Source organism: Arachis ipaensis, chromosome B10, assembly GCF_000816755.2.
Source record: "Arachis ipaensis cultivar K30076 chromosome B10, Araip1.1, whole genome shotgun sequence".
NCBI classification, from domain to species: Eukaryota; Viridiplantae; Streptophyta; class Magnoliopsida; order Fabales; family Fabaceae; genus Arachis; species Arachis ipaensis.
In genome coordinates, this window is record NC_029794.2 from 102,062,490 (window position 1) to 102,072,739 (window position 10,250).

The window sequence follows — 10,250 nt, forward strand, 5'->3', positions numbered from 1 at the left end:
GTACAGCTTCGAGAAAAGCATATTCTGGTTACTGAGAAAGCCATTGAAGAAATCTTCCAACTTCAGCCTAAGTCAGATCAGCCAGACGGTTACCAAAAGGCTGAGGAGGATATGAGATTCATAGATTTGACTGGGACGCAGTCAAGAGGACCATAACTCTTGATCCTACTGTCCCATGGGTCATGAGCAAGTCCACAGTGGCACCAAAAGGAATAAAGATTATCTACCTGAACGATGAGGCTCGACTTTGGCAGCAGATCCTGAGTAACTATGTGATGCCGAGCACTCATGAGACAGAGGTGCCAGCTGCTATGATTACCCTCATCTGGTGTGTGATGGAGGGAAAGGACCTATATCTGCCCCGATTTATCTAGTATTACATGGCCAGAGTCCATATTAGAGGCACCCTCCCTTTTCCATACTTGATTACTCAGTTGGGCCGCTGAGCTAAGGTGCCTTGGGAGCTGGCAAATGAGAAGCCAACCACTCAGACTACAAGAAGATTATCCCTCACAGCAGAAAGTTCCAGGCTTTAGGCTACAGACTTTTATTTCTCACTGACTCTGCTGAGGCAGCCACATCTTATGCTGCTCCCTTCAGGCCCTGCTGCACTTGCCACCACTACTGCACCTTCACCTGCTTCAGAGCCCATCTACCACCTCGTGCATCGTTTATTTGACCGGTTGGACCAGATGGAGTGCCGCAACCAGCGGCGATATGAGAGATTTGAGCGTCGCAGCAAGCGACGCTATGAGCACTTAAAGTTAATGATTCGATCTGGCCACCACGACATCCCCTCCGAGCCTGACACTCCTTCTGAGCCATCTAAGGAGGAGGCGAACGATCATGAGGAGGAGGCACGTGCAGAGGCTGAGCAGGCAGGACCTGAGCAGGCTGCACCACACCATGAGGAGCCCCATCAGATACAGCTGGCTAATCCAGAGATTCCTCTGCAGACAGAGCCTCCACTTCAGCAGGCAGACCCTCCGACACTCATACAGATTACAGACCTTCAGCCCACCACCGAGACACCAGCAGCACATCCTTCTGGAGATGACACTCCTTCACACCCAGCTTGAGTGAGCATTGAGGACGATGCTATTATTTAAGTGTGGGGAGGTCGCCATCTCTGGCGAACTTTATTTTGGTGAACCACTTTTCAGACTCTCTTTTTATCCTATTTTGCTTATTTTTCTGTATTTTTATTTTATATTTTATTTTTATTTTTATCTTATCTTATTTATCTTCCAGTACTTGCACATTTTTCTGTATTTTTACTATATTTCTGTACTTTGCACTTTGGTTTATATATATCTTAGATATTTAGTTTAGTTGCACTTTTAGCTTATTAAGTTGTGATATAGAATATATGAATTAATTAGTTTAGTTTACCCTTTTAGCATACGATAATTTGGATTAATTGAAAATAAAAAGAGTAAACTAGAGACTTTAGTATAACAGAATCACAACAATCCACACACTGTATATATATATAGCAACAAATGTGAGTTAGTTAACAACATTTCTTCAAGGAAGAACACTAAGTTTTTAAGAGTCATCCTAAGATTCACATTGAGAATAATGGGAACTCTTGATTTCTACTTGCATGACATACATAACTGATATATGATTTTTGAGCCAGAGAACACACAACCCGTGAGTTTTTTAGCTTAATTGTATGGTTGCATTTAACCATAAATTTCATTCTTGTGTGTTTCGCCCTTCTTTTCTATGCTTGTAATCTTTACTTTGTTTCAATCTATATGTCCAATATAGAATGTAGATACATACCCACATATGATTGAGGCCATCATTTGAATTTTCCTCACTTATCCCAAATAAGTCTACCTCCTACATCACCTTTGTTAGCCCCCTTGAGCCTTTTAATCCCCTTTTGTTCTATAACCACATTACTAGCCTTAAGCAGAAAAACAATTTAAAAATTCCAAGTTGAATCCTTGGTTAGCTTAAGATAGAAATTGTGATGCACACTAAGTGTGGGGAAACGTGAAAACATGGGTTGATAGGATAGGATTAAATTAGTAAAATAAATCAGAAATTTGGGAGCATGCTCATGTGAAACCAATTTAAATTAAAATACCATGTGCATTGATATATCTATCCCCTTATTTAAGTAATTAAATAAGGGGATAGATTCGCCCCAATGATAAGTTTAATAAAGGAATCAATGCACATGGAGGTAAAAATAAAATAAACTTGGTACATGAGTATGTGACACAAAAGTGGGAAAAATTTGGCAAACCAGGATAATTTTAAATTTTTATAGAGAATATATATGTTAGGTGAGATCTTAGACTAATTAAGGATTCAACTTATAGCTCACTTAGCCTTATATATATCTTCACCTTTACCTTGGCCCCATTACAACCTTGAAAAGACCTCATGATGTTTGTATGTATACATTGTATATTTGTTGATTGGTTAGATGAAGAACAAAGTTTTAGAAAGCAGGAATAGAAAAGAATAGAGTGATTAACCCCAAACACTGAGTGACTAGAGAGTAAACACAAAATCCAGTGAGGGTTCAATAGCTCATCTCCATATATCCAAATTTAATTATTTAATTGTCTTGCAAGTTTGTGAAATATTTTAACCCAACTCGATTGTGAATGTATTTTAATATGGTTTGGTCTTAATTGTACATATACGATTCCTTGAAAAATATGAATCAAATTAACCACATGTAAGCTCTATATATATATAGGTGGATAGTAATTAGAATTGCATGATTCATTTAGGTAGCTTGCATTTAGAATAGATTGCATTACATAAGATTCCACCATTCTACCTTTACTCTTTCTCTTGGATTTAACATGAGGACATGCTATTGTTTAAGTGTGGGAAGGTTGATAAATCCATATTTTATGATTCATTTTGTACTCAATTAAGTGTTTTTATTAATTCTTCACCCACTTATTCATATGAATTGCATGGTTTTACTTTTCCTTCCTTATTATGTGACAAGTGTGAAAACATGTTTCCTATGCTTTAAAAATATTAATTTTAATTATCCTTTATTACCATTCGATGCCGTGATTTGTGTGTTAAGTATTTTCAGGCTTCATAGAGCAGAAATGGCTTAGAGGACAGAAAGGAAACATACAAAAATGGAAGGAAAGCACAAAAATGGAGTTTTGAAGAAAAGGCAGCGACGCGAATGCATGGATGACGCGGACGCGTGTCTAGCGCGAAATGGCACTGACGCAAACGCGTGACTAATGCAGACGCGTACCTTGAGCAGAACGTAATTGACACGGACACGTGACTGACGCGTACGCGTGACAAGAAAAAACTCCAGATGACGCGAACGCATGACCCACGCACACGCGTGACGGACGCCACGTACAGGAATCTGCAGAAAACGCCCCCAGCAATTTCTGGACCTCTTTTTGGCCCAGGTCCAAGCTAGAAACATAGAATATAAGCTAGAGAATGGAGGAATCAAGAGAGGAGATACATACAGCATTCATAATTCACAATTTTAGGTTTTAGATGTAGTTTTAGAGAGAGGGAGGCACTCTCCTCTCTCTCAAGTTTTAGGATTAGGATTCCTTTTATTTTATTTTATGATTACTACTTCAATGCCAGGTTCAATGTTCCTTTAATTTATTTTCTACTTTTACTTATTCTATTACTTTAATTCTTATTTATCTTTCCAATTTGGTTTATAAACTTTCCCATTTTAGAATTGATTTCTTTATTTAATATAATTTGAGGTATTTCAAATTTATGACTGCTTTCTTTTATTTATTATATAAATAATTTGGATTTATTTTCTCCTTTTGGCTTTGGTTAAGTAATTGGTAACACTTGAGTTATCAAACTCAGCGGTTGATTGAGATTTGGGAATTGCTGATTAATTTAGATCACTCTAAAGCTAGTCTTTCCACGGGAGTTGACTAGATCTTGAGGATCAAGTTAATTAGTCTACTTGACTTTCCTTTATTTAGTAAGGGTTAACTAAGTGGGAGCGATAAACAATTCTCATCACACCTGATAAGGATAACTAGGATAGGATTTCCAGTTCTTATACCTTGCCAAGAGATTCTTTATAATTATTAATTTAATTTTTTTGCCATTTAAATTACTTGTTCCCTATTTCAAAAACCCAAAAACATACATTTTTTCATAACCAATAATAAATTACACCTCCCTGCAATTCCTTGAGAAGACGACCCGAGGTTTCAATACTTCGGTTATCAATTTTATTGGGTTTGCTTAAGTGACAACCAAAACTTTTGTACGAAAGGATTCTCTGTTGGTTTAGAAGCTATACTTACAACATGATTATAATTTTATAAAAATTTCTTTACCGACACTAAATCCAGTTCGCTCATTGACTAAGTGGGAGCAATAGATAATTCTCATCACAATTGATAAGGTAACTAGGATAGGACGTCTAGTTCTCACACCTTGCCAAGAGTTTTCTTAATCATTGGTTTATTTTCTTGTCATTTACATTCCTTGTTCAACCTTTCAAAAACCCAAAAATATACTTTTTCCATAACCGATAATAACTACACCTCCCTGCAATTCCTTGAAAGACGACCCGAAGTTTAAATACTTCGGTTTATTTTTATTGGGTTTGCTTAAGTGACAACCAAATTTTTGTATGAAAGGATTATTGTTAGTTTAGAAACTATACTTTCAACGAGAATTTATTGTGAATTCTTTACTAGCAAAAATCCGTTCGTCATGTTCTAAGTCTCGAATCTCCTCAGATAATTCATGAGCCCGATCTTTAGCTTTTGCAATATGGGTAACAAGGCTAGTTTTAGCAACTTCAAAAGATGAGGTGCTTGTTTCAACTTGAAAAAAATTTCAGTTGATTGCTGATGTGATGAGATAGTTGCTTGAGAGTCTGAAAATTTGACGTAAAGGTCCTCATAAACTTTTCGTAAGTTGGCCAACAAAGGGTCAATAATCTCAGGATGCGGAGTAATTGAAAAGGTTTGAAGAATGTTAAAAAAAGTTGAGCCTTAAGGTTCAGATCAATGGCAAGCGTCAAGAGAGGTTTGGATAGGATAGTACTAAGTTGTTTGCCTAAAGGAAGTAGAATAGATTTGTCAATAGCTTTGGTTGTGGGAGGTATAACCTGGAGCTGTTCTGTTTAAAGGTGACTTTGGATGGTAGAGCAAGATTCAACTATAGCTTTCTTCCGCATCAATACTACATGCATACACTTCATTCAAACCTTCTAAGTCAAACAACAAGTCATTCACCACAATATTGGTGGTATGAGCATGGATAGAAATGATTGGCATTTATTTTTTCGGAAGCTCACTCAGATGGATTTCAGAGTTTTGAATCCAAAACAAGAATGCAAAAGAATATGCCAACAAAATTTGCGAAGAAAAAATCATTAATTAGTCTAAATGACATATTATACCTTATCAGATTTGATGCTAAGTGTAGGTTGATCTGATTTGGTAGTTGTAAAATTTTTGGTGTTAGACACAAATGGTGAAATAGGAGGAGTTGCAGTAATCTGGAACCAGAAGTGAAATAAGGACAAAGATATTAATGAGATTAACATAAAAAGGAACATGATGGTAAAAAAAATTCAGCATGAGAGACATCATCATCGGTCAAGTTCTTCAAAATAATGTTATTTTTAACCTAGAGAATGTCAGAATAGATGAATATACCTGAGAAACAAATTGACCACTAAAGTAGAAGGCATCGACATCATTATTTTCAGAAGAGGAGTCACTTACTACTTTTATCACTAGACAAGTTGTTCTCGTCTTCCTCATTATTGTTCTAATAGATTGGTGGTCCCTCATTGTTGTCACTGAATGTACTTGATGTGTCTTCGTTATCATCATTATTTGAAGATGATGACACCGTAATTGGTTCAAGTTTCCTTTTGACCCGACAGCTTAGTTAATTAGAATTGAGCTTCATTCTTCCTACATGCCTAGCAAAAGTCTTTCTTAGAGGAGGATTGACAGCAAGTAATGTAGTAAAAAAAAGCATCATACATGAGAAAATAATAATAATAATAATAATAATAATAAGAGCATAATTTGTTTAATTTAAATGGACAAATAATTTAGTTATAATTACCTTTTTTAATAATTGACCTCTCCTCACTTATTGCATCATAAGAGTAGTAATCATCCTTCGACAACAGGTATTAAAAGTGACTTTAATAAAAGAGTAATATATTTTTCACTAAGAAAAAAAAACGAATATGTGATCAACAAACAAGTCTTAAAGGGTAACAGGTGAAATTTACTTCTCCAAAAAGTATTGTCTTTCTGAAGGTTTAACAGATCTTCTAGTAAAGTAGTTTTGGTATGCAAAGGTTGAATTTTTTGAAGATGGTAAGAAGATAGAATAGTTTGAGCTAGCCCAAATTGTCTAGATATGGTATTTGTCATGTAGACTGTTACCAAAAAAAGGTTTAGGTCATCTCCACCTAAAAATTCAGCAAAAAATAGTTGGAGAGTCAAGAATTGTGACCAAATAGCAATACTTTTCTCCTGGGTAATCTTAGCTGGGGGTAAAAGATTGCATCAATCATTCTAGACTATCTTGATAGTTGGCAAAAGGAGTCAGGTTGATATTGTGGCCTTTCTCTGGCAAGAAACAGAAAGTATGGAAGAAATATTTTTTCTTATCATGTAAAGCCATTAACTTGTCAAAAAAAATTAAGTTAAGCAGACGGTGTTATGCAATCACAGAGTCTGTAGGATATTTTGATTCGAACGTGGTTGTAGTTTAGACTAAAAAATAGCAGAAAGTCATAATTGAAAAAATCAAATAGGACTGTTGACATTAGTGATTCTCTTTTTTCCCTTATAAGGTCCATGATTCAATCTAAAGTGAGATACAGTTGAGTCAAGAACAATTTGGCTAGACATAACTTCCTACCTTCGACTAACATAATGGCCAATGGATGATAAATGGCTTCGATTTGAATGCTCCGGGCTCAGAAAATAATGCCACTCAACTAATAGAAAAGGAAGGCTATGTACTCACTATCAGAAACATGTTCTTCATTTTGACCTTTGTTGTTGCGAATGAAGCTCTGGTAGGTAGTGAAAAAGAGGTTAATGAAATACTCAACTCTTGTGATTGACTTGGTAGTAGTTAAAGTTTTCTCTCTCAAAGAGCTAGGCCGGTTATAACAGCTATATTCAGAAGAATAGGAGTAATCATGTCGTATGAGGTGTAAAAAATATGAGAAGTCTTGTCCCAAAAGTATAATGCACCTCCCATTAGTCCTGAATTAACAGTATAAGAGTTTTAAGTGAGTTGGATTAGATCATATATTCTAATTTTTTTTCTACAAAGACATCTTTTCAGTTTCAACCCTATCTAACCAAACATGGTAGCCTTCAATGTTGGTTTTTGGAGAGTTTTTTAATAACCTGTTGTATGAGTTGAAATACCCAATAGGAATAAAGTCTTGAAAAGCAATGAATTTTCTTTGAGAGTGACCAGAAAAAAAAATTTTGATCTTGTTTGTGACATTAGGAGAGATGATAGGGTCGATAAAAGCGGAGTCTACACCGTTAATGGTGAAAGAGAATAGCACCTGAAATTTCCAGATTTTTTACTTTGATGTCTTTGGTTCAGGAGCAAAGGCTTCGCTATTTTTGACAATAGGTTTATCACAATGACCACTTTGAGTAAAGAAGGAAGACTCATTGACAGGTTATTGCTCAAAAATACCATGAGAGCTCAGATTAAAGAATTCTAGTATATTGTTCTGAGGCTGTCAGCAATGATTAAACAAGCTATAAAGGCAGAAGATGGTGCATAAGAAATGAATAAAGATTAAGCTTATATGAATTTAATTTGGTTTAAAGAGTAAAACAAGAATACAACATGAAATAATAAGATTTAATATTACTTGTCAATACTCATGAATATAAAAAAAATGTTAGCAACCTATTTGTTTATAAATTAAAATTTTATCACAAATTCACAATAGAATAAAAAAGGATAATTAAAGAGATGTCTCTTTACAAATTAGAACATTAAACTGTTTTTCAACTCAAGAGGACTAAGCTAAAGTGGATTTTAATTCCAGCATACACGAACATACCCAAGAAAACAATCTTTAACATTTGGTTCATATGCAAAAATATTTAATTCAGTGGAATATGCAAGTAATTTGAGGTGAAAAAAAAAAAGCAACATAATAGAATTGAAGGATAAGGATTTAAAAATGAAATATTAATTTGAGTCAAGAAATTAAAAAAAACGCTCTTCAGAGTAAGATTTTGATACTCGTAAGTAATCCAAGAGAGATTGTTTACTACTTTTGTGTGGGTAGAGTTTTTCTAAAAAAAATGAAAAAGAAAAAATAGAAGATAGAGTTAGCAATTAAATCTTATATGAAATATCAGAAAAGTTAGGAATAGTTAAATTTTTGTAAGCATAAGAAGACCACCATTATATATAAAATTTGGAAGAATGAAAAACACAAGATTGAAAAAGAAATTTCTGGTTATTCAAATAATGTACTCTTTTTCTTTTCTACAAGTATTATTAGATAATAATATATGATTTTTTGTCCAATAAATCATTTTATGTTATACATTTAATATTGAATTGTTTAATTTTTGTTCAGTCAATCAAAAAAAGAAGTTATATAAAAAAATAATTAATTATATGTTAATTTTTTGTATATGATATTTATTTTTAATTAAATGAAATCATTTGACAATTTAATTATTTTTTGAGATTTTCAATTGAGATTAAATAAAGAGTGTGGGAACAATTACAAGGAGGCAATTCAAATTGGCCGAAAATAGTGTATGAAGCATACTTGTCAGAATCAAATTGGTCAGGCTATTGGTTTATTGGTTTAATCGATAAATTTAATTTAAATATAAGTGAGTATAAAATTAAAATAATATTAACAAAATTATTATATATTTTTATTATATAATTAATAATTAGCATATAAAATAATAAGGAATAACATAGTTTAGTGACAAAGGGAGTATATAATAACAAAGAGGCCTTAAATTTAAACCGCATCTTCAATAATTTTAAAATTTTCTTTAAAGCAGTTCGGTTAGACCGATTTTCTACCAATTTCTACCGAATTTGATTGGTTCTTACCAATTTTGACCATTTTTTATCAATTTTCATCCTTAAACAGTTATAATATTGAACCGAATCGATTAAGAGTCTGATTTATCAATTTTTTGATTGAATCAGCTAGTCCAATCCATTTTTATAACTGTGATATGAAGTATAACTATCAGTATACATAGAAAGTCTATAAATAAATCTTAGACTAGCATGGTAAATAAATTTAATTCTTTTAAAAAATACTTAGAAATTAAAAAATACTCTTAGTCTCTTGGCATCAAAACACTTGTAATTACGTATAGCGTGTATATCTACAAGTAATTAATTCTCTTAAATCCCTTTAGTAATCTACGTATTCTTCTTAATGATACTCGATTTTCCAGCAGTAATTTTTCTGGTACTATTGATTCTTATAATTAAGGAGCATAAAGGGGCCATATGAGAAAGATAATAATTTGATGTATATGGCTAGGTATTATATAAAGGGACAAAGCAACCCCACAATTAGATAGATGAGCACTCTTGCATGTGATTTTTCTGTATGTATTACATTGTTGAATGTTGATTATTGCCCTCCCTTATTATTTGAAAATGATCTAAAACCCCACATCGTTGTCGGTTATGTATTTTGGTTCATTATATTAAATGCTTGCTTCAAAAACTAGGCATGATTAAAGGGAATAATAATCTATATGTTACAGTACTTTTTATATTTGGCTTCTTCCCTAATAAAATCCTAATTTCTTATATATGGCCTATAATTCTGCTCATGGATGCATAGCAGCCACTCTCTGCATATGTTGTAGGAGAAGTGCCATGTGCTTGCAACACCATCAGTTCTTCAATTCTATGCACAAATGCCTAATATCAGGTTCTCATCATAATGTCGCTGTTTGATTAATCTCTAGAAATTAAAAACTGTATATATTATTGCACTCGCGCTTATATAGGAGAAAACTGGTGAATGATTAGTTGTTAATGGCAATGTCAAAAATAATATAAAAAATTAAAAATTATACACGATTTGTTGCTTTTCTGTTTTAACTGTTCCTTTGCTCTGCCTCAATGTGATAAAACTTTTTTAATAAAAATACCCTTATATATAATCACCAATCACCATATATTCAATAGTCTATTGCAATTTACAAGGCAATTTGCAAGTGTATAGGATA

General features: G+C 33.4%; 1 protein-coding gene across 1 annotated transcript in view; it reads left to right on the plus strand.

The window, feature by feature from the left end:
- LOC107621825 overlaps positions 9,773-10,250 on the plus strand; it is a 2,154-nt gene continuing 1,676 nt past the window's right edge. Inside the window, exon 1 of the mRNA XM_016323813.2 lies at positions 9,773-9,949. Coding sequence (XP_016179299.1) covers positions 9,829-9,949 — 121 coding nt within the window. The 5' untranslated portion in view covers positions 9,773-9,828. The remainder of the gene's footprint in view (positions 9,950-10,250) is intronic.